The 22,610-nt window shown below is 53.3% G+C and overlaps 1 protein-coding gene across 5 annotated transcripts; it reads right to left on the bottom strand.

The window, feature by feature from the left end:
* Positions 1-866: 866 nt before the first annotated feature.
* Positions 867-19,803, bottom strand: SH3GLB2 (SH3 domain containing GRB2 like, endophilin B2). 5 transcript variants are annotated; one of them, XM_053560398.1, is made up of 12 exons: positions 19,550-19,803; positions 15,279-15,420; positions 13,416-13,544; positions 7,585-7,718; positions 7,225-7,317; positions 4,943-5,005; positions 3,396-3,419; positions 2,915-3,004; positions 2,525-2,625; positions 2,236-2,250; positions 1,872-2,112; positions 867-1,558 (listed from the first exon to the last, which is right to left on the bottom strand). In XM_053560398.1, the coding sequence occupies exons 1-12, from the start codon at positions 19,610-19,612 to the stop codon at positions 1,451-1,453; spliced, it is 1,203 nt and encodes a 400-aa protein (XP_053416373.1). In that variant the 5' UTR covers positions 19,613-19,803; the 3' UTR covers positions 867-1,450. The 5 variants fall into 5 exon arrangements, with proteins under 5 accessions (XP_053416373.1, XP_053416384.1, XP_053416395.1 ...); XM_053560409.1 differs by lacking the exon at positions 2,236-2,250; XM_053560420.1 differs by lacking the exon at positions 3,396-3,419.
* Positions 19,804-22,610: the final 2,807 nt, after the last annotated feature.

Genomic DNA, 22,610 nt, shown 5'->3' with positions numbered 1-22,610 from the left:
TCCCCCTCTTCAGAAGCCCAACCAACCCATTAGCCTCCTTAGCACTTTTAAATCAGAGTACTAGGCCACACTCTAAGGGCCATCTAGCGGTTTCTAGAATTAGGCTGACCTGGGCTTAAGGCTCTGCATAGCCACTTGCCAGTTGTGGTACCTTGAGGTAGTGCCTGTCTTGCTCATCTTTCCTCATCTGTAAAACATGGATGCCAAGGACAGTGTGAGAACACAGGCATGTGGGGCTCCATGTCAGATCAGCAGGCAAGTGCTGAAAGCTACCAATTACTTAAACTATCAGGTGGGTTCTGCAGTTCACTCTACAATCCACCAACGTTTAGGAATGTTTTTCTTAGGAATAAAATGTTTTTCTTTTCTTTTTGTGTGTGTGTGTGACAGAGTTTCACCATGTAGCCCTCAGTAGAGTGCCAATGGCATCACAGCAACCTCAAACTCTTGGGTTTAAGAGATTCTTTTGCCTCAGCCTCCCAAGTAGCTGGGACTACAGACACCTGCCACAATGCCCGGCTATTTTCTTGTTACAGTTGTCATTGCTGTTTGGCTTGACTGGGCTGGGCTCAAACCCTCCAGCCTCAGTGCATGTGGCTGGCACCATAACCACTGTGCTATGGGCACTGAGCCAGGTATGAAGTGTTTCTTGTGCAGCTTTATGTCAGCCCCTTCCGCATCAGGGAAGGCTACAGGTCCTACCTTGGAGCTGGCCTTTTCACCTTCACTAGTGCATCTTATGGGGCCAGCTGCAGGGCACCCAGCTTATTCTGTAGGTCACCCCACCCAGAAAGAGTGGAGCAAAACCAAGTCTTCCCTTCCCTTTCCCACCTGCAGGGCTGGCCCCTGACAGGAGCCCAGGAAACTTGCACACAGGAGGGTTTATTATTTGTCATTGGCTAGAGAGCAAGCAGACAGGCAGGAGTAGAAACACCAGTTAAAAAGTGAGTGTGAAGAGGTGAAGGCTGCAGCCACCAGGCTTGGTTGAGCCCCCTGTGAGGGGGATGGGGCAAGGTAGCACCAGAAGATGCTCTCCCCTCCCTCTAGAGCCCTGCCTATTTCACCTTTTCCCCTGTGCTGCTTTTGGCAACTCAGAGCAGGGGCTCTCTTGCCAAGGATACCCCAGGACTTCCTAGGCCTGTCTGTGGCTGCCCCCACCCTGGATTAGGTGCCACGTGCAGCTGCTGCACGCAGCCCCCCTCCTTAGCAGGAGCCAGAAGGGCTGGGGTGCTCAGGAGGTGCAGGCAGGGTTGGGAGCTCCAGAACCACGGGTCAGAAGCAGGATGGGGTGGGGCGGGGACATTCAGCCTCTTGGGCTCCCTCACAGCTGACTGGGGCATGGGCAGAGTTCAGTGAAGTAGTCTCCCCACCCTGAGCAGCTGTATTGCCAACAAACAAGGTAAGTGTATCTGCCTAGGCCAGAAAAGGCAGGGGCCAAGAGGTGGCCTGTCTAGCTAAGCAGTTCCAAGTAGGTGACAGGGACCTTGCCCTTCTTGTTGCCTCTCTCACCGATGAGCCAGTCGGGGTCCATGCCAGGTAGGCTGTAGACAGTGATGAGCTGCAGAAGGATGGCAGAGAGGGAAGGTCATGTCCCAACTAGGAAGCGGTGGCTCCAAGAGTGAGTGGGGACAGATCTGCCACCTCCCAGTGATGAGGGCATCTGCACCTTCAGTGGCAGGTGTTTACCACCTTGCCTGCACTGCTGAGACCCAGTGGAGTAAGGATTACTTCCTCAGAGCTAGATGCCCCTCATAAAGCCGTTGGCCTCACCATACCTACTGCTCACCCTCCAGGCCCTGTGTACCCCGTCCTGGTTCCCTGGCAGCACCTCACCTAGCCTGCGCCTGCCCCCTCTGTGGTACCAGGCCTACCTCATCAGCCAGCAGGGCCAGCTCACTGCTGTCAGCAGCCTCATAATCATAGAGCACCCGGGCCTTGCGAGTCCCACTGGCAGGGGGTGCCACGTCCTCCAGGCAGAGCGCAGCCTCCCCTGGAGGAGCCAGGCTGGCCACAGAAGCCACCACAGGCATAGTGGCCGCAGTGGTGGTAGGTGAGGTGCTGCTCAGGGGTGGGGAGCCAGGCTCTGTGGTGCCCACGAAGGTGCCTGGGAATCTGGAGAGAAGGGAACACCTCAGCAAGCGGGAGTCAATACCCATGAGGGAGTCCTCCAGGCCCCACCAGTTACCCCAAAGGCAAGGGTCCATCCCCAGCCCCAGAGATGTCTTCACTACTCACATGGCGCCCTGGGAGCTGGCAGCACAAAGGGAAGAGCAAAGCAAGAGTGAGATGGTCTTGTCCCCAAGCTCCACACCCCAGGCATTCTCTAGAAATGGCTCTCAAAGCCCCAGCGGACTTGGCAGTCACCAAGTCCAGCCACCTCACCCTCATGCAGATTGAGGTGCCCAGCCCAGAGTGGGTTCCCAGCATAGCCCTCCAGTCAGGCTCTGTGTGTTGGGGAGAAAGCCCTTGCTGACTGGGCCTGGGGGTGGGGGCACCCAGCACCACCACCACCCCCCACACACACCTGCCCAGCTGCTTCTGTAAGTCCAGCATATGGCGGTAGCACTGCGCATAGTATGTCGTCTGAGACTTGACAAACTCATGCAGGCAGCGAAGGTGGTTCACCTGTGGGGATCAGGCCAGTGCTGAGTTCAACTTCCTGCCCCCGAGGTGAGCAGAATCTCAAGGGACAAAAAAATTCCATCTGTACCCTAGTCCTTTGCTGGATCCTGGCCCAGCACTCCAGTGTGTTCTGTCCCAGCCACCTGCCCCACTGGGGGATAGAGATACCCTACCCTGTGACACTTGATCTGTGAAGGCCCCTCTGGTAGTGCTAGGAGCCACCCTCAGAGATGCAAGGCCAGCAGGTTCACTCCTGCTTATGGATGGGTTTATTGGGGGCAGGAGGACTCACGTGAGTGCTACTGATTCCCTCAAGCAGGAGACGGGTCACTTCTGCCTGCCGGTCAAATTCTGTCTGGGCCACTCGGAGCTCCTGCTCAGCCTGGGCAGGGCAGGGCAGATGTGAGTGCCCACATCACCTACCCAGGTTCCCTCCCCCCAGCCTTCCCCTGTACCCTGAGGAGCAGCCTGTTACTCCCCTGGGGATGCAGAGAGACATCTGGGTCTACCTGACTCTACACCTGGAGGCCTGACCTCTGCAGAAGCTAGAACCCACTCAGAACCCCTATGGGCAGCCGCAGTGACAGACCTTCCCTCCACCACCCATCAGGAAAATCTACCTAGCAAATGCCTCCCAAAGGCTACTCCCCTCAGAGGGCAAGTAGTCACCCTCTTTCCCCAATAGTAGCCCCAGTGGATGTGGGGCAGAGCCTACAATAACAGGTATGTCTGGATCTGGGCCCCATGCCTGCTTCCCCCGAGACTCAACTCACCTTGTCCACCTCATCATTCCAGAGCTGCAGAGACCACCACAGGATTGGTCAGCAGGGGAGGGGAGGTGGGCACCAGTCAGCAGGGAAGGGGAGGACAGCCAGACCCGAGCCCATGCCCACCCCAGCTCCCAGAGGCCCTAGTCTGCCCACACTGCCCCACTACTACCCTCCTAGCTCAACCAGGAGCTGAGGCTAGGGCAAGGCCCAGTGTGAGAGCAGGGTGCCACATGCAGGGAGAGGACAGCCAGCTGGGAAGTCCTGCCTGGTTTCTCTAACAGTGTCAGCCCCTGTCCAAGTGGGGTCTCAAGAGAGCCCAAGTGTTCCCCACACCACCCCGACTCTTGGCTAAGGCTAGTGGGCTAGGAGGAAGGATGGTATGACCCTGGGCCAGTCAGTGAACCTTTCTGTCCTCCGGCAGAGAAAGGCAGCCTCGTGCCTGAGTCACACCAGGGCTCAGTGGCAAAAGAAAAAAACAGGGCAGTCTCCACCCTCCAAGATGTTTCTCCTTCCATGCAGCCCAGCGAGGAGGGCAGGAAGAGTCATCCAAGATCTAAAAAGAAAGTCCCCCCTCTCCTGCTATGACTTAGGAGGCCCAATGCTCCTGCCCACGCCTGGAGAGCCAACCTAAGACAATAACCTGGAATATGGAATGTGAACACAGGCCATCCCATGTGGACAGCCCACGTGAACCCCAGTGCTGCTTGGAAGTCCACAGCCAGGAGCAGTCTGCACCTCTGCAGCACTGGAAGCCCAGCGGCGGGCTGAGAGCACATTGGGTTGGTGCCATCGAGGGACAGTCACCCAGCCGTGGAACCACACCAGTAACAGCAGCATGCTCACGATGGGCCAGGGCCCAAGGGTCTATGTGTGAGGGCCCTGCCTTCAGAGCCATGGGAGGGGCACAAAAGGCGCAGCTTTGGTTTCAACAGGCATGTTGAAATGAGAGGGATGTGACTGGCCTAGTTCCCACTAAACAGTAAATACCAAACATCTCTATGAAGCTGTAAAAACAACAGACACCAAGACACATGAAGCCTTCTTGACCCATCCTCTCCCCACTGCCCGGGCTTGGCACAGCTGTAGCTCTGACCTCCCAGGCCATCTCCTTTGCCTCTCAACACCTAGCAGATGTCTTTGCCACTTGTCTCTAGGATCCTGTGAACTCAGGAAGGCCAGACCTTCCCCTGCCCTCAAGGGCTGCCCAGGGCATAGTATTCGCAGGTAGGGAAGTGGTTGGGGTAGGCACATCAGGACTCCCAGGGCTCCTGGAGAGGGGAACAGTAGCTGTCCTAAGTCCACCATGCTTCTCAGAGCAGCCACCAGAGCCATCACTGCCAGCATTTTATGGGGAGAAGTAAGTGCCACCACATGGTCAGGGGGAGGGAGGCCAGGCCAGTGGAGAGGTGAGGCTGCAAGGCTCTCCCTCCTCTCAGGCTAGCTGGCGAGGTGTACAATACCCCTGCCTTACCACCAGCTCCAGCTCCAGCGTGCTCAGTGCCAGTGGTGCAGGGGAAAGGGAATGCAGCCCAAGGTGGGGGGGCGCTTACCGAGGAGGCGCTGGCCGAGAGAATGTAATTACGAGGTCTAGTCTCCTGAAAGTCAGGCACCGTCTGGCGGGGAACAGAGTTCATGGGGGAAGGGGTCACCCTGGGCCAGAGCCAGGGCCAGGGCCAGGGCCAGAAGCCAGAAGACTGCCCAGAGTCTCCCACAAGGAGGTATCAGGAGGCCCCAGCCCCAGGGACAGGAGGACACAGACAAATACAACACAAAGCCCCTTCTCCCAACTCCAGCTGCCTGGAAAAGAGGGGGGCCTAGGGACTCCAAGTCCAGACAAAGACCAAGTGGGTGGAGGGGGGCATGGAAGCAGATGCTACAAGGAGAGGGCCAATGGTTGTTGTCATAGTCCTTGCCTCTGGGCAAGCCACAGGCTGGGCCCCACCCTGCTCCGGGACCATGGCCCCCTCCTCCCTGGCCCAGTCACATTCAGATGCCCCACTTAGCCCCGGAGTCCCCCAAAGCCCATTCTGTCCCCACCACAGCTTTCTCCATCCCAGAACCTCTGCACACCACATCTCTCACTCCTGCATCAAGGGCCAGGCCCCTCCCCCACAACAAGGGTAGACAGATGGATGCATGGACAGACAGAGTGACAGGCTTTTAACATTTGCAAAAAGCTGATTCACAGGCTCCAATGCCTGGCATCCCCCCTAAACCAGAGACTCCCATGGTTGAAGCTCTGGTGAGGAGACCAGCTGCTTGCAAAATGCCCCAAGGACGTGGGTGGCCACAGCACTGTGGGCCCACGGACAAGATGGGCAAACCAGAAGCAGCACAGCACATGGGACAGGTATACTCACATCTCCCTCACACTGAGCCAAGTTACCCAAAGCAGAACAGAAAGGAACAAAAACAAAGAGTTAGTGAGTCCACAGTGCAGGTGGGAAGAGGCCCCCCAGGCCCTGGCAAGGCTAGGTGGACAGGGGAATGAATGCACACAGCCCTCCCTCTGGCAGGAGTCCTGAGGGGGTGTATGTGTGTCTGGGGGACAGACTGAGGGGCTTGAGTCCTCTGGGATGCTGTTCCTGATACTGCAGGTCCTAGCTCTGGAGGGTATGGCTTGGCCTACCTCAAAGGCATGAGGGTGTTGGGCCCAGCAAGTGAGGAAGAGGCTACACCACTGCAGTGGCTAAAGAAAGGCTCCTCTTGCCTGGCTGTTGGAGGAAGAGTTTGTTCCAGCTGAGTTACTCCAGAGAGGCTGTCTAGCCCGAGTTGATAGGGGAGACTGTCCCATCTAGATGACTTAGAAAAGGTCATGCCAAAAGCCACAGTTCACCATAGGTAACCCTGAGACTGGACCAGCTGAGCCCTATCCTCTGATCTAGACCCCACACAGCTGGATGAGCTGAGCTATTGCCCAAAGCTCTTGCCAGGGAAGTTCAGGCCCGGTTGTGGCCCCACAGCCACACTGTAGGAGGGGAATGCAAGGAAGATTTGAGGCCAGGGCTGTCATCGGCATTTAGGAGCTGGACAGAAGCCTGGGCAGGCATGGGTGGCAGTCTTTCTAGCATGCCCCAGGCCTGGGAATTCCTTCTGTAGGGTGTGAGGTGGCCTTTAGGCTCCTATACCCTATACTATGTGAGTGCACCCTGGCATGCCAGAAGTAAGTTTGCCCTCGGGCCCAGCTCCCCTGATCCTGGACTAGCCCTAATCAAATTGTCCCTTGCTGTGTCCCATTGGCCCAGCCAGGCTGAATAGGGCTCAGTGAGCTGGGAGAAAAAGGTGAGCTGGAACAGCCCAGTCCCCATCTAGTCTCTTTGGGCTGCTTTAGACTCACCCCTGAGCAGGGGGCGCAGTCTAGCTCTGAGGCTCTCTATATCATGGTGGCTGTGCCTGAGCACACGGGCACCCTGGGCCCAGCATTCAAGCAGCAGGTGGGGACGTTAGTAAGGGGGAGCCATGGCTGGGCAGAGCCAGGGACAGAGCAGAGCATCTGGGAGGGGAGGGCAGGGCAGGGGCATGCGAGAACTCCAGCTGGCTGTCTTGGGGGGTGGAGGGGGATGTGGCACCTGTACCGAGGTGGGGGTGCTGCTGGTGCATCTACCCCATAAATGTCTGCTCTGGGACCCAGAATTCTGGGGTCACCAGGGTTCCCTTTGGGATAGAGGCAGAGAAGCGTGACCTAAGAGGCTAGCCCAGCCCAGTGCCCTCAGCCAAGCCTCTCCAGCCAGGGAGAGGGAGTGAGGTCATGCTGAACACCAGGTCTCTTTCCATCCCCTGTCCCTTGGTTCCCAGCAGAGCCTGGGGCCAAGAGGCCAGCAGGGACACCTACCGTGGCTTTGGCTTCTGCAGCCTTGGCCCTCTTCAGCCGTGCTTTGCAGGCATCCAAGTCCAGACGCCGGTTCTGGAGGAGCCGCCTCTCCTTCTGTAGAGCAGGGCAACAGTGAGACTCTGGGCAGCCCTGGGAGTCCCTTAGCTATGGCAAGAATGGCTCATGGGGCTGTTTGGTCAAAACAGGGAAACTGAGGCCCAGAGATGGGAGGTTACTCCAGGTCATTAGTCCACAGGAACCACCTCTGTAAAGGCCCCAGGAGCTCCGGGTCCTCAGCAGGGGAAGAAAGCCTGTGCTGGAAGGATATGAGGAGGAGGTTGCCATGGTTACCAGGAGGCAGAATGGTCCCAGGTCCCTCACCGATATTGTCTTCCAGTCCCCTTCCAGGAAGTTACGCAGGGGAGTGAGGAAGTTGACAGAGGCCATGTGGATAAAATCCCTCTCTGCAGCTCCCAGACGCTTTTCAGCTTCTGACACCTTGATCAGTGTCTTCCCTGAGAAAACAGAGTTGAAGGGTGAAGAGGATCAGGCTCAGGCTGCTCTGATCCACAGGCAGTAGGGGAAAACCGAACAGAAGACACGCCAAGAAGGAAAGAGCAGGGTGTTCAGTGCAGGATGATGTGTCTAGCAAAAAGTGAAAGCAACCTACATAGCCATCAACTAGGGACTGAAAAAAAATTAGTGAGACAGCCAAACTATGAAATGCCATGTAGCCATAAAGAAAGGGGTGAGGGGCGTGCCAGGCACCTGTATCTCAGTGGTTAGAACACTGGCCTTGTGCACCAGGGGTGGCAGGTTTGAACCTGGCCTAGGCCTGCCTAACAAAAAAAAAAAAAAAAAAGACTGGGGGTTAGGCAAGGCCTGGTGGCTCACAGCTATAATCCCAGCACTTTGGGAGACTAAGGCAGGAGGATCTGTTAAGGCCAGCAGTTCAAGACCAGTTTGCACAACATTGCAAGACCCCCATCTCTACAAAAAATGTTAGCTGGAGGGCGGCACCTGTGGCTCAGTGAGTAGGGCGCCGGCCCCATATGCCGAGGGTGGCGGGTTCAAACCCAGCCCCAGCCAAACTGCAACAAAAAAATAGCCAGGCGTTGTGGCGGGCACCTGTAGTCCCAGCTACTCCGGAGGCTGAGGCAGGAGAATCGCCTAAGCCCAGGAGTTGGAGGTTGCTGTGAGCCGTGTAACGCCACGGCACTCTACCGAGGGCAATAAAGTGAAACTCTGTCTCTACAAAAAAAAAAAAAAAAAAATGTTAGCTGGATATCTTGGCAGGTACCTGTAGCCCAAGCTACTGGGCAGACTGAGGCAGGAGGACTGCCTGAGTCCAGGAATTCAAGGATGGCCTGGGCAACAGAACAAGACCCTGTCTCTGAAAAAAATCAATTAAAAAAAAACTAGGGCAGAGGATTGAACTTCCAGAATGACAGAGAAGCAGCTCAACAAATCTTATGCCAGACAAAACTGTCAGAAACATCCCTTCCTAGACTCTGGAAATCAACCAAAGGCAAACAAAGCAAAAAGTGACTGGATTGGTAGAATAATGAAAGTGGTGTTTTAGCTTGGAGATGCACCCCATCTCCTCACATTCTGTACTTCTGTAGCTCTACCAGGGCTGGACAATCTGTGAGGCTGACAGTTCTGCTCTTAAGGGGAGCTGGCTTGATTTGGAGCCAAAGCACAAAAAAACCCAAGGGGACAGTGTTGAAAACAATAGTTTCAGGTGGCGCCTGTGGCTCAAAGGGGTAGGGCGCTAGCCCCATATGCTGGAGGTGGTGGGTTCAACCCCAGCCCTGGCCAAAAACTGCAAAAAAAAAAAAAAAAAGAAAGAAAAAGAAAACAATAGTTTCAATAGCAAAGAATAGGGAAAAACCAATATTGCAGCTAACCTGAAGTTGGAATATTGGTCAGAACAAGGAACACAACTGCCAGAAATCTAACAGGTGATCCAGGAAACAGTGAAAGCAGGCCTTGGTAAACTCCTAGGCACCTCTGGTGGTCTGGAAAGCTGTCCCTGTGTGTAGCATGCTCAGGACAGACTGGACAGAAACAGAACCCAGCTATATGCTCAATCTGGGCCAAGCAGGAAACTTTGTACTCTCTAAGAGTTAAAGCTGGGACAGACATAGAAGCTGCCTGAACTTGGAATGTGCTCCCCAATTCACAGAACAAATTTACTTACAACCTCTGACTAATCACTGGCTGATCACTAACATATATATGTTCACTCAGGGGCAACCTCTACATTGCTAAGTTTAAGCTAAACTTAAAAATAAAAGGAGTAGGCTCAGCACCTGTGGCTCAAGCAGCTAAGGCACCAGCCACATACACCTGAGCTGGCGGGTTCGAACCCAGCCCAGGCCCGCCAAACAAAAATGACGACTGCAACCAAAAAATATAGCCAGGCGTTGTGGCGGGCGCCTGTGGTCCCAGCTATTTGGGAGGTGGAGGCAGGAGAATCACTTGAGCCCAGGAGTTTGGAGGTTGCTGTGAACTGTGATGCCACAGCACTCTACGCAGGGCAACAGCTTGAGGCTCTGTCTCAAAAACAATAAAAAATAAAAAAATAATAAAACGGGGTGGTGCCTGTGGCTCAAGGGGTAGGGCACCAGCCCCATATACTGGAGGTGGTGAGTTCAAACCCAGCCCCAGCCAAAAATAAATAAATAAATAAAAGGAGTATTTAAAAGGGAAGAAGGGGAAGAAGAGACATCAATAGCTGCACACTCAGAGGACACAGGCTCTAAACAATTAGCTCAGGCAAGTCTCTAACAAACAACAATAACCACCCCTCAGGGACCAGAATATGGAGAACTGCAGGCACCTATAGCTCAGTGGGTAAGGTGCTGGCCTCATACACAGAGGCTGGCGGGTTTGAACCCGGCCCGGGCCAGCTAAATAACAATGACAACTGCAACAACAAAAAAAATAGCTGGTATTGTGGCGGGCGCCTGTAGTGCCAGCTACTAGGGAGGCTGAGGCAAGAGAATTGCTTGAGCCCAAGAGCTTGAGGTTGCTGTGAGCTGTAACACCATGGCACTCTACCCAGGGCGACACAGTGAGACTCTGTCTCAAAAAAAAAAAAAAAAAGATACAGAGAGCTTAGCCGGGCGTTGTGGCGGGCGCCTGTAGTCCCAGCTACTCGGGAGGCTGAGGCCAGAGAATCGCTTGAGCCCAGGAGTTGGAGGTTGCTGTGAGCTGTGTGAGGCCACGGCACTGTACCGAGGGCCATAAAGTGAGACTCTGTCTCTACAAGAAAAAAAAAAAAACAAGATATAGAGAGCTGTGCTGCTATAATATACTACATGAAATGTTTAGATTTCAATAAAAAAATTATGAGATATACAAAGAAGTAGGAAAGTGTGGCTCATACACAAGAAAAAAGCAATAGACACTGTCTCGGAAGAGACTGAGATGTTACACTTAGCAAATAAAGAACTTCTTTTTTTTTTTTAATCGTCTAGGCAAGTCCTTTGCCCATTTTTATTTATTTATTTATTTGCAGTGGTTTGGTTTTTTTTTTTTTTTGGCCAGGGCTGGGTTTGAACCCACCACCTCTGGCATATGGGACCAGCGCCCTACTCCTTGAGCCACAGGCATCACCCGGTTTTTTTTTTTGGCTGGGGATGGGTTTGAACTTGCCACCTCCGGTATATGGAGCTGGTACCCTACTCACTGAGCCACAGGCGCTGCCCCAAAGAACTTCTTTTTTTATTTATTTCGAGACAGAATCTCAAGCTGTTGCCCTGGATAAAGTGCCATGGCATCACAGCTCACAGCAACCCTAAACACTTGGGCTTAAGCAATCCTCTCGCCTCAGCCTCCCAAGTAGCTGGGACTACAGGCGCCTGCCACAACGCCTGGCTATTTTTTTTTATTTTGGTTATAGTTGCCATTGTTGTTTGGCAGGCCCAGGCTGGATTAGGACCCGCTAGCTCCAGTGTATGTGGCTGGTGCCCTAGCCACTTGAGCTACAGGCACCGAACCTTGACAAAGAACTTCTAAGCAGCTATTACAAGTATTTTCAAATAAACTAATAGAAACTATGATGAAAGAACAAAAAAAAAAAAAAGAACTAAAAGTATGATGACAATGACTCATCAAATAAAGAGATAAAAATTATTAAAACCAAATGAACATTCTGTAGTTGAACAATAACTGAAATGAAAAATTCACTGGAAGGGTTCAACAGAGATTTGAACAGGCAGAAGGAAAAATTAGCAACCCTGAAGACAAATCCATAGAGATTAACAAGCCAGGCACAGTGGTTCATGCCTATAATCCTAGCACTCTGAGGCGGGTGGATTATTTGAGCTCAAGACCCCATCTCTCCTAAAAATACAAAACTAGCTGGGCGTTGTGGTGGGTGTCTGTTGTCCCAGCTACTTGGGAGGCTGAGGCAAGAGAACTACATTTTATGATATATACGTTGTACTTCAATAAATCGCCTAAGCCCAAGAGCTTAAGCCTGAGAGTTTGAGGTTGCTGTGAGCTGTGACACCATAGCACTCTACCAAGGGCAACAGAGTGAGACTCTGTCTCTAAAAAAAAATAAAAATAAAAAACAAGATTAAGGGCGGCGCCTGTGGCTCAGTGAGTAGGGCGCCAGCCCCATATGCCGAGGGTGGCGGGTTCAAACCCAGCCCCGGCCAAACTGCAACCAAAAAATAGCCGGGCGTTGTGGCAGGCGCCTGTAGTCCCAGCTGCTCAGGAGGCTGAGGCAAGAGAATCGCGTAAGCCCAAGGGTTAAGAGGTTGCTGTGAGCCGTGTGACGCCACGGCACTACCCGAGGGCGGTACAGTGAGACTCTGTCTCTACAAAAAAAAAAAAAAAAAAAAACAAGATTAAGATGACTCTTGTAAGTGCTACAGTGAACAGGTATATTATGCCAAGTTAAAAAGTCAAGTTGCAGAACAGTACACATAGTATAATCCCATCAAAACTGGGTAAGGGAAGATTCCATTTTCACTATCGTTTTCTGCATTGATTGAGGTTTTTACATTTAGAATGGATTCAGACATTATTTCCATATACATATTTTTTGAGACAGAGTCTTACTTTGTCACCTGGGCTACAGTGCAGTGGCATCAGCCTAGTTCACTGCAACCTTAAACTCCTGGGTTCAAGTGATCCTCCTCCCAGAGCCTCCCCAGGAGCTGGGACTACAGGAGCCAAACATAACACCAGGCTAATTTTTCTGTTTTGTTTTTGTTTTTTAAGAGACAGTCTGGGGGCGGTGCCTGTGGCTCAGTCGGTGGGGCGCCGGCCCCATATACCGAGGGTGGCGGGTTCGGGCCCGGCCCAGGCCAAACTGCAACCAAAAAATAGCTAAGCGTTGTGGTGGGCGCCTGTAGTCCCAGCTACTCGGGAGGCTGAGGCAGGAGAATCGCTTGGGCCCAGGAGTTGGAGGTTGCTGTCAGCTGTGTGAGGCCACGGCACTCTACCGAGGGCCATGAAGTGAAACTCTGTCTCTAAAAAAAAAGAGACAGAGTCTGACTCTGTCGCCCTCGATAGACTGCCGTGGCGTCACAGTTCACAGCAACCTCCAGCTCTTGGGCTTAGGCGATTCTCTTGCCTCAACCTCCTGAGTAGCTGGGACTGCAGGGACCCACCACAACGCCCGGCTATTTTTTTGTTGCAGTTTGGCTGGGGCCGAGTTCAAACCCACCACCCTCGGTACATGGGGCCAGCACCCTACCCACTGAACCATAGGCATCACCCTTTGCTTTTTTTTTTGAGGCAGTCTCACTTTGTTGCCCTCAGTAGAGTGCCATGGTGTCACAGCTCACAGCAACCTCCAGCTCTTGGGCTTAGGCAATTCTCTTGCCTCAGCCTCCTGAATAGCTGGGACTACAGGCGCCCACCACAACGCCCGGCTATTTTCTGTTGCAGTTTGGCTGGGGCCAGGTTCGAACCTGCCACCCTTCGTATATGGGGCTGGTGCCCTATTCACTGAGCCACAATTTTTCTGTTTTCATTAGAGACAGAATCTCGCTCTGGCTCCGGCTGATCTAGAACTCCTAAGTTCAAGCCATCCACCCAGTATGGCCTCCCAGAGTGCTAGGATTATAGGTATGAGCCACTGAGTCTGGCCTATTTATTTACTAAAAATAAATAAATAAAGGAAGAGAAAAAAAATCAGAGACCAAGAGACTGTGACCCCCCAGTCTTGGGCTATGAGGCCTGCTCACCGTAAGGAGTGGTGGGCCCCAGCTCACTGGCTGCCTCCGCCATGTACTGAGCCAGCAGCTCCCCGTTGGTGACCCGCGAGGGGACCTTCCTATCCAGCTTCTCATACAGGAACTCCTCCACTCGGGCACCTGTCAGGAGACAGCAGCCAAAGCCACAGGGCTCTGCAGTCCAAGCCCAATGATGACAGCCATGGTGACAGACACAGACCAGGCCCTGCCCACAGAAGCATCCAGCCTAATAACTTCCAGAATAATCTCTTGTTATGCCCACCTCAGCCCTGTGAGACTGGCACTATTAACCCCTCATTTCACAGAGGAGGAGGCTAAGACTCAGAGACAGGAAGCATCTGACGGAAACACACAGTTGGCAGGGATGGAGCTGAAATCAAAGCCCATCCACTTCCCCTACATTAATACGAAAGTCTGACAATTAAGTTTGCAAACTCATCCTAGAAAAAGTGCTACATACCTCATTGCTAAATATCACTATGGTCACCTTCAAAGTACTCCCCCTGGGAAGCTATGCGCCAATGCCAGCACCTAGTCCATCCACCCTTCAAAGCAATTTTGGAACTCTTTTTGGAATGGCCACCAGAGATGTCATCATATTACCCTTCATATCCTGAATGTCATCACAATGTTTTCAACATTTCCTGTATCTTCAGGTAAAGAAAAAAGCCACCAGAGGCCAGATCAGACAAGTAGGGAGTTAAACCAATACAGTTATTTGACAGCTGGCTAAAAACTCCCCCCGAGACAGCGCCATGTGAGCTCTTCGCTTTTGTTCATTGGTAAGCTCCTTCAGGGCCATTTTTGCTCACACGTTTCTCATACCAAGATTTTTAGTTAAGATTTCGTGTTTCTCTATCAACATACTTGGTCTGCTATGCTGCTCACACTCAACTGACAATTCTGACACACAATTTGACAAATTTTTGCAATTTTTTTTTTTATTGTTGGAGATTCATTGAGGGTACAATAAGGCAGGTTACACTGATTGCAATTGTTAGGTAAAGTCCCTCTTGCAATCATGTCTTGCTATTTTTGCAATGTTTTTATCAGTTCTGCTCATTCCTGGCCACTTCTTCGTCAATGACACTTTCTTTCTCCTTAGAAAATGGTTTAATCCCATAAACATGACTAACATGTCCCTAATTTTACTTCGACTCTTGCCAAGTTTAATAAGAAATTTAATGTTTGTTTGTTGCTCTATAAAGTTCTGACATTCTCACCAGAGCACACAAAAACACACAACAACAATGCACGCCACTCAGCAAGATAATGCCACAAGCTGACACAAACACAGCTGTGAAATACTAATATACCAAGGTTATGAACTCTTATGGAGTTGTTTGTACAGTGCTACCAATGTACGTGCACGGTGGCAAATTCATGAACTTAACTGTCACACCTCATGATTTACAGAATACAATATATATTTGAACTATCCCCTGGTCCTTATTCCCAAAAGCTCTCTGGTGGCTAGACTACAAGCCACTCTTCTTCTCCTGCAGGTCCTCCTACAGTTAGTGTCCACCTTTTATAGGCCCACAATGTGATCTTGGGCCAGCCCTATTCCATCTCTGTGCCTCAATGACCTCCTGAAAATGACCAGGTTTTGTTTTGCCTGCCTCTGCTTTAGTTTCCAGGCAGTTCTTCAACTCCTCTGTGCAAAATTTAGCATTTCTACTCAGGGCCCAACACTGAGTTCCATTTTCTTCTGAGACTCCTTCCCCCAATGGCCTTGAGCTCCAAGAGTCTAAATGAAACCTGCTTACAGCCCTGTCCCACCTGCATGGCCTCAGCAGGGCCAGGGCCGGGCTTCTTGCCAGCTGTTTCCCCGCCCCAGCCCTGGCCACTCACTGGGGTTGGGCTGCAGTAGCACCTCCGTCTGCCTCAGTATCTTCTCCGTCCAGTTCTTGGTGCTGTCTGCTCGGGCCAGAAGGTTTTCAAAGTGGGCATCAAGCTCGGTCTTCTCAGCCTGGCCGAATTTCTCCTCTGTGAACTGTGGGGAGAGGACCAAGGAAAGGTGGGGATGGAAGCCTCCCTTCCCTGCTGAAACCCAATCCCTGCAGAAGAGGCTCCGTGACCTCCCAGGGCTTTGACACCACAGCCCCGGCCTAGGCCTCAGTTGGTCCTTTGTGAAGTGAGACAGGGTCTGGGATTGAAGCTCCTCCTGAAAACCCAGTGAGAATTGCAGACTGTCCCCTAGAAAATGCACATTCGTACACAGTCTGGCACAGGACTCAGAAGAATCAGAGCCCTTAGGAGGACATCTCTAGGGTCCTTTGAGCCTGACTCTGAAGGAGAAGACTTGGTAGAAAGTACTCAGGGAAGCACTGAGGCACAAAGCAAGGTCTGGGTTATCAGAGGGCTTATGGGCAGTGGGAGCCATGAGGCGGGCAGTTGGGGTTGTGAGCCAGGGGGAAGAGCTCAGGTTCCAGAATCGAAGGGTCTTGATTCAAGTCTTAGTTCTATCACTGCCAAGCTGTGTGACCTTGGGCGAGGGCCTTTGCCTCTTTGAGCATCAGTTTCCTGAGCTGAAACATAAATCACAAGCTGAGGATGAAATAGGGATGGTGTGGGCTAGACATAAAGGCCAGGTCTGATACAGAACTCGTGTCCCACATAAGGTGCTGCTCAGAGTTGATGGGAGCAGAGATGCCTGAGAAGGAAGAGGAGGGAGGACAGCCAAATGGTTTGCCTCTGGCTTGCAGGTGTGGTAGAGGGGACCAGTGGCTGAACATACCCGAGGCCTAGCATATCACATGCTGCCAGAGCTGGCAGAAGATAGGGGGGCCACCTAGGAACAACCAGAGACTGGCCCAAGTCCTAGCCCCTCTCTTCTAGAAAAGCCTTAGAAGAAACACCCCCATTTTCCAAACAGGGACACCCAGGTCTTCTCCAGCCAGGGGAAAGAACTTGCCCAAGGTCACAGCCAAGCAGCAAAAGAGTGAAGCTCTGAGGTTGTAAGACAAGGACCAACAATAGATATTGCTGACTAACCCTGTCCTCAGGGCTTTACACTCATGACCTTACCACTCAAGATGCCCATTTCATAGATACTGCCACTGAGGCTGAGCCAAGGGCAGAACTAGGCTGGAGTCAGGGTCAGCATGATCCAGGGGGCTGGAGGCCCCTTCCAGAGCTGCTTGGTAGTAATGAAACACCCAGAGGCTGTAGACGCCCCAGCTGCAGGAGCTAGGGAGTGGGAGGCTGCCTCTAGCCAACAGGCAGCTCAGCATCCATCAATTATGTAGCAGGGCTTGTGTTTCTCCCTGCAGGGGTGGGGGAGCCAGGGCTGTTCCTGGCCTCCTCCTCCCTCCCCAATGCTGGCTGGCTCTGCCTCCTCTTCCTCATCACATTCTCCAATCTGGAGGCTTCCAGGGCAGGTCTCAGGCTTGTCCCTCTCCCTGCACCACATCCCTGTGGCTATGACTCTATCACACAGTGGGAGCCCAGCCCTGAACAGGCCTTGCCTCATCCAGTCCTTTGAGGGGGGTTAGTGTTTACTATGTTTTCAAGATGAGGAAACAAAGAAGAAGAAAGGCAAAGTCACCTCTCTGGGCCTCCGTCCTCCCCTGGAGAATGTAGGTAATAAGATCTATTTCACAGGATATTTGGCCAGCACACAGCATGGAGCAGGCATTATCACTGTCCTCATTAACAGTAACACAGCCCCATGCTCCTCCTCAGTTCTCAAGCTGCCCCTAAGTAGCAGATGTCACCCTAAATGTGCACCTCAGCATCGTCCCTCCTCACCAAGGCTGACAGCAGCACTGCCCACTCTGCCACCTGGCCATCTGTCCCTCATGCCCCACATCCACACAGGCTTGAAGTTCTACCAGGCTTTCTGGAGTACTAGCCATCGATCCCTATCCACTGCGGCCTGCCTGGCTTGAGGATGAAGGTGCCACTGCCTCTCTGGCTTTTACAATTATTATTCTACTACAGCTATCAACACCACTGCAATTACTACTAATAGTGTTAGGACTATCACTCCCACCCCTTCTGGTATCTTGTCCAAATATGACTGAGGTTTTCCTGCCCGGGTGCCCTCATCCTGGCTGTTCCTGCCACCTAGACCAACGTCACAAGTCCCTCCTTACCTTCAGGCACAGTTAAGGGGCCCTCCATGCAGGAGGCATCCCAAAATCATCCAAACAAAAGAGATCCTGCCCTCTGGAGTCTCATCTGAAAGCCAAGGCCTGCTTCCCTGCCAGATGGGGCAGGGTGAGGCTCTTAAAATTGCCCCTAACACATGCAGAGGTTGGGAACTTACCCAGAAAGTCCTGGTGCATGGTGAGGTGGCACAGGTATTGATAACAAAGAACACCGCCCCCCATCCCTCCTGGTGGACTCCCACCCTAGGGCAGCCTGGCCTCAGGCAGGTCTCCTCTGTGGCCTTTCCTACCAGGTCACATTTCAGGCCCCTCCTTCCTCTGGCCTGCCACCCTACCCAAATCCTGCCAAGGGGAAGGGGCTAGGTGCTTGAGTCTGAGGTTGCTCCCTGCAAGACAACAGCAGCCGGGGGGTGGGCGTGCAGAGTAGAGAAAGCCTCTATTTATAAAACTCCCAACCGAGCTCCCTCCTCCATCCTGGAGGCTGATGAGGCTTGGGTGCTGGCTCCCACTCTGGTATGAGTGACCCTGCGGGCCTAGCCCCCACCAGGCAGAGCAATGTCTCCCTCCCCCCAAGCCCCAGCCTTCCCATACCCAGGCTCTATGGATGCTGGCCAGGTCAGCGGGGCAAGGCCCCAGAGGTAGCAAGAAACTGGCAGATCAGGTTCTTCCCAGATGTGGGAGATAGAGTGGTTGCCATACCAACACACAGCACCTCCCAGATGGACTGGAGCCAAGGAAGGGCCTCCGGGGTCCTGGCATCCCGTATAGTGCAGGGGCTGCCCACCAGGCTTGGAACATACAGCAGCAAATTCTCACTGGGATGCGAATCCCCAACAGGACACAGTGCTTTCTAATAAACACGGGCACATGGGCTTCAGAGAGACTGGCTGGGGCAGGGTGCCGCCGCGGTGGAGTAGGGACTGTACTCAGCAGAGCCAACAACAAGATAGACAAGGACAACATAACAGAACCTGTTCCCAGAGCACTGAGAAGGGCCAGCCCTGGGTCTGCAGAATCTCCCTGAATCCCTCAACCCACCCTTGAAGAAGACAGTTACACCTGATTTACAGGAGAGGCGGAGGCTCAGAGAGCAGTGACTTGCCCAAGGTCACAGGCTACACAGGTGCACTGTTAACCACATTAACACCAATAATGAGCTTGTATTCAGTGAGCAGGTACGTGCAGAGTGTACCTCACAACCATCGTGGGAGGGAATGATGCTAATCCCATTTTTCAGATTGAGAAACTGAGGCCCAGCAAGGTGAAGCCCCTCCTACCAAGGTCACAAGGGGATAAGTTCCCATACCTGACTCTTAAGTCTTCACCATCACATTAAGCTGCCTCAGTTTCTCTTCCTGCCTCCAAATGGCTAGGACTTGTTCCAATCTCAGCATCACTGGCCTGGACAGCTTCCCAAGGAGGGCACTCGGCCAGACCTCACCCCTCTTCCCATCCTCCAAGCCCAGGGAATAAGAGGAAACAGACCTCCCATGGAGCCAAAAGGAAATAATTCCAGACTTCCCGCCTGACTATCCAGGCGGGTAAAATGGACCTGAGTACCACCTGCCCATCGCACAGGCAAAGAGACTGAGGGTCGCTGGAGAAGGGGTTGTGGCGGATGCATGAGTCCCTGGGCCTGGGACCCAGGCCGCCAAATGTCCCTCCAGAAGCCAGAATGGTGGACAGGGCAGGGAGGTAGGAACCATCTGGTGCCCTCTTCTCTCCTCAGCTGGGCAGGCGCCAGAGCAACGGGTAACCCAGCCAGTCCAAATGGTGAGCACTGGTACCTCGTCCCAGGCGACAGGGCCAAGGCCCAGCTCGGCCCACAGTTCTGGGCCGCACTGAGCTCTTTCTCTCTGGACAGCGCTTTAGCAGCAGAGGCTCCGGACGCTGAAGAGGGTGGCAGCAGCTCGGGAAGGGCTTTCCCGCGCCCCCAGGTTTCTGCCGCAGGGTGCTCCCCACCCGCTACACATCCGGGCCCCAGGCGCGCGGCGCGACGCCAGGCCTCACCTGCACCGCCCGGGTGAAGAAGATGCCTGCGTCCGAAGCCAGCTTCTTCATGTTGAAGTCCATGGCGCGCCCGCACGGCCGCCGGTCCCTGCCCAAGCGCAGCCGGCAGCCCCAGGACCGGCAGCCGCCGCCTGCCCACACCCCGCCCACCTGCTGCCGGGCGCCGGCGCTCTGCTCCCCGGCTGCCGCCCCGCCAGCCCCAGCGCGCAGAGCCGGGCGCAGCGGAGCTGGCGGGGCGGGGCGGGGCGGGGCAGGGCGAGGCGGGGCGAGCCGGGAGCGGAACTCTGCGTGGGGGCGGAGCCAGCGGCCGTGGGCGGGCCCGAGGGTGCTCGCTGCTGCCCCCTGTGCCCGGAACCGTGGCCGGGCCTCTCTTTTTTTCCTTTTACTGTAATTATCATTAAAACTGGAAACAGGCGGCGCCTGTGGCTCATATGCTGGAGGTGGCGGGTTCAAACCCAGCCCCGGCCAAAAACCACAAAAAAAAAAAAAAACTGGAAACAGACAATCCCTAGCTCAGTGGTTAGGGCGCCAGCCACATACACCGAGGCTGGGGGGTTCAAACCCGGCCTGGGCCTGCTAAACAACAATGACAACTGCAAAAATAACAACGAAAATAGCCGGGCGCTGGGCGGCGCCTGTGGCTCAGTCGGTAAGGCGCCGGCCCCATATACCAAGGGTGGCGGGTTCAAACCCGGCCCCAGCCAAACTGCAACCAAAAAATAGCCGGGTGTTGTGGCGGGCGCCCGTAGTCCCTGCTACTCGGGAGGCTGAGGCAAGAGAATCAATTAAGCCGGAGAGTTGTGAGCTGTGATGCCACAGCACTCTACCCAGGGCGACATAGTGAGACTGTTTCAAAAAAAAAAAAAAGGCGGCGCCTGTGGCTCAGTGAGTAGGGCACCGGTCAGATATGCGGAGGCTGGTGGCTCAAACGCCGGCCCGGCCAAACTGCAACAAAAAAATAGCCTGGCGTTGTGGCGGGCGTCTGTAATTCCCAGCTACTCTGGAGGCTGAGGTGAGAGAATCGCCTAAGCCCAGGAGCTGGAAGTTGCTGTGAGCTGTGACGTCACAGCACTCTACTGTGGGCTATAAAATGAAACTCTGTCGCTACAAAAAAAAAAACAAGGGTGGGGCGGCGCCTGTGGCTCAGTGGGTAGGGCGCCAGCCCCATGTACCGAGGGTGGCGGGTTCAAACCCGCCCCCGCCAAACTGCAACCAAAAAATAGCCGGGCGTTGTGGTGGGCGCCTGTAGTCCCAGCTACTCGGGAGGCTGAGGCAAGAGAATTGCTTTAAGCCCAGGAATTGGAGGTTGCTGTGAGCTGTGTGAGGCCACAGCACTCTACCGAGGGCCATAAAGTGAGACTCTGTCTCTACAAAAAAAAAAAAAAAAAAAAAAAAAAACCAAAGGTGGTGCCTGTGGCTCAAAGGGGTAGGGCGCCGGCTCCATATGCCGGAGTTGGTGGGTTCAAATCCGGCCCCGGCCAAAAACTGCAAAAATAAAAAAAATAAAAAAATAAAAAACTGGAAACACCTTCACTCCTATAGATTATTTCAGGTACACACCATAATTACATATTATTTACCATTGTGTTAATGCCTTTTAAATTTTTTATTTATTGGGGCGGTGCCTGTGGCTCAGTGAGTAGGACACCGGCCCCATATGCCGAGGGTGGCAGGTTCAAACTCAGCCCCTGCCAAACTGCAACAGAAAAATAGTCAGGCGTTGTGGTGCGCGCCTGTACTCCCAGCTGCTCGGGAGGCTGAAGCGAGAGAATCACATAAGCCCAAGAGTTAGAGGTTGCTGTGAGCCGTGTGAGGCCACGGCACTCTACCCAAGGGCAGTACAGTGAGACTCTGTCTGTACAAAAAAAAAAAAAAAATTATTTATTTATTTAAAAATTTTTTTTTGTAGAGACAGAGTCTCACTTTATGGCCCTCGGTAGAGCGCCGTGGCCTCACACAGCTCACAGCAACCTCCAACTCCTGGGCTTAAGCGATTCTCTCGCCTCAGCCTCCCGAGTAGCTGGGACTACAGGCACCCGCCACAATGCCCGGCTATTTTTTGGTTGCAGTTTGGCCGGGGCCGGGTTTGAACCCGCCACCCTTGGTATATGGGGCCGGTGCCTTACCAACTGAGCCACAGGTGCCGCCCTATTTAAAAATTTTTTTTTTTTTTTTTTTGTAGAGACAGAGTCTCACGGTACCACCCTCGGTAGAGTGCCGTGGCGTCACACGGCTCACAGCAACCTCTAACTCTTGGGCTTACGCGATTCTCCTGCCTCAGCCTCCCGAGCAGCTGGGACTACAGGCGCCCGCCACAACGCCCGGCTATTTTTCTGTTGCAGTTTGGCCGGGGCCGGGTTTGAACCCGCCACCCTCGGTATATGGGGCTGGCGCCCTACTCACTGAGCCACAGGCGTCGCCCCCTATTTAAAAATTTTTATATGTGGTGGCACCTGTAGCTCAAGCAGCTAAGGCGCCAGCCACATACACCAGAGCTGGCGAGTTCCAATCCAGCCTGGGTGGACAAACAACAATGACAACTACAACCAAAAAATAGCTGGGCATTATGGTGGGCACCTGTAGTCCCAGCTACTTTCGAGGCTGATCAAGAGAATCGCTTAAGCCCAAGAGTTGGAGGTTGCTGTGAGCTATGACGCGACAGCACTTTACCCAGGGTGACAGCTTGAGGCTCTGTCTCAAAAAAATATTTTTGAGACAGAGTCTCACTCTATCACCCAGGCTAGAGTGCTGTGGCAGGCATCATCATGGGTCACTGCAACTTCATACTCCTGGGCTCAAACAACCCTCTTTCCTCATCCTCCAGAGCTGGGACTACAAGCATGGACTACCACAACTAGCTAATTTTTCTATTTTTTTGTAGAGATCAGGTCTTTGTCTTGCTCAGGCTTGTCTCCAACTCCCGAGCTCAAGTGATCCTCCCACCTCGTCCTCCCAGAGTGGTAGGATTACAGGTGTGAGCCACCAAGACCTGCCCGCAGGTGGCATTTTGAAAGCTCCTAGGTGATTTAATGTCAGAACCACTGACCAGTTCAGAACCATT

This window comes from Nycticebus coucang, chromosome 2, assembly GCF_027406575.1.
Source record: "Nycticebus coucang isolate mNycCou1 chromosome 2, mNycCou1.pri, whole genome shotgun sequence".
In the NCBI taxonomy this organism is placed as follows: domain Eukaryota; kingdom Metazoa; phylum Chordata; class Mammalia; order Primates; family Lorisidae; genus Nycticebus; species Nycticebus coucang.
The sequence above is the reverse complement of the archived record's forward strand: the minus strand, read 5'-3'. Positions and strand labels throughout refer to the sequence as shown.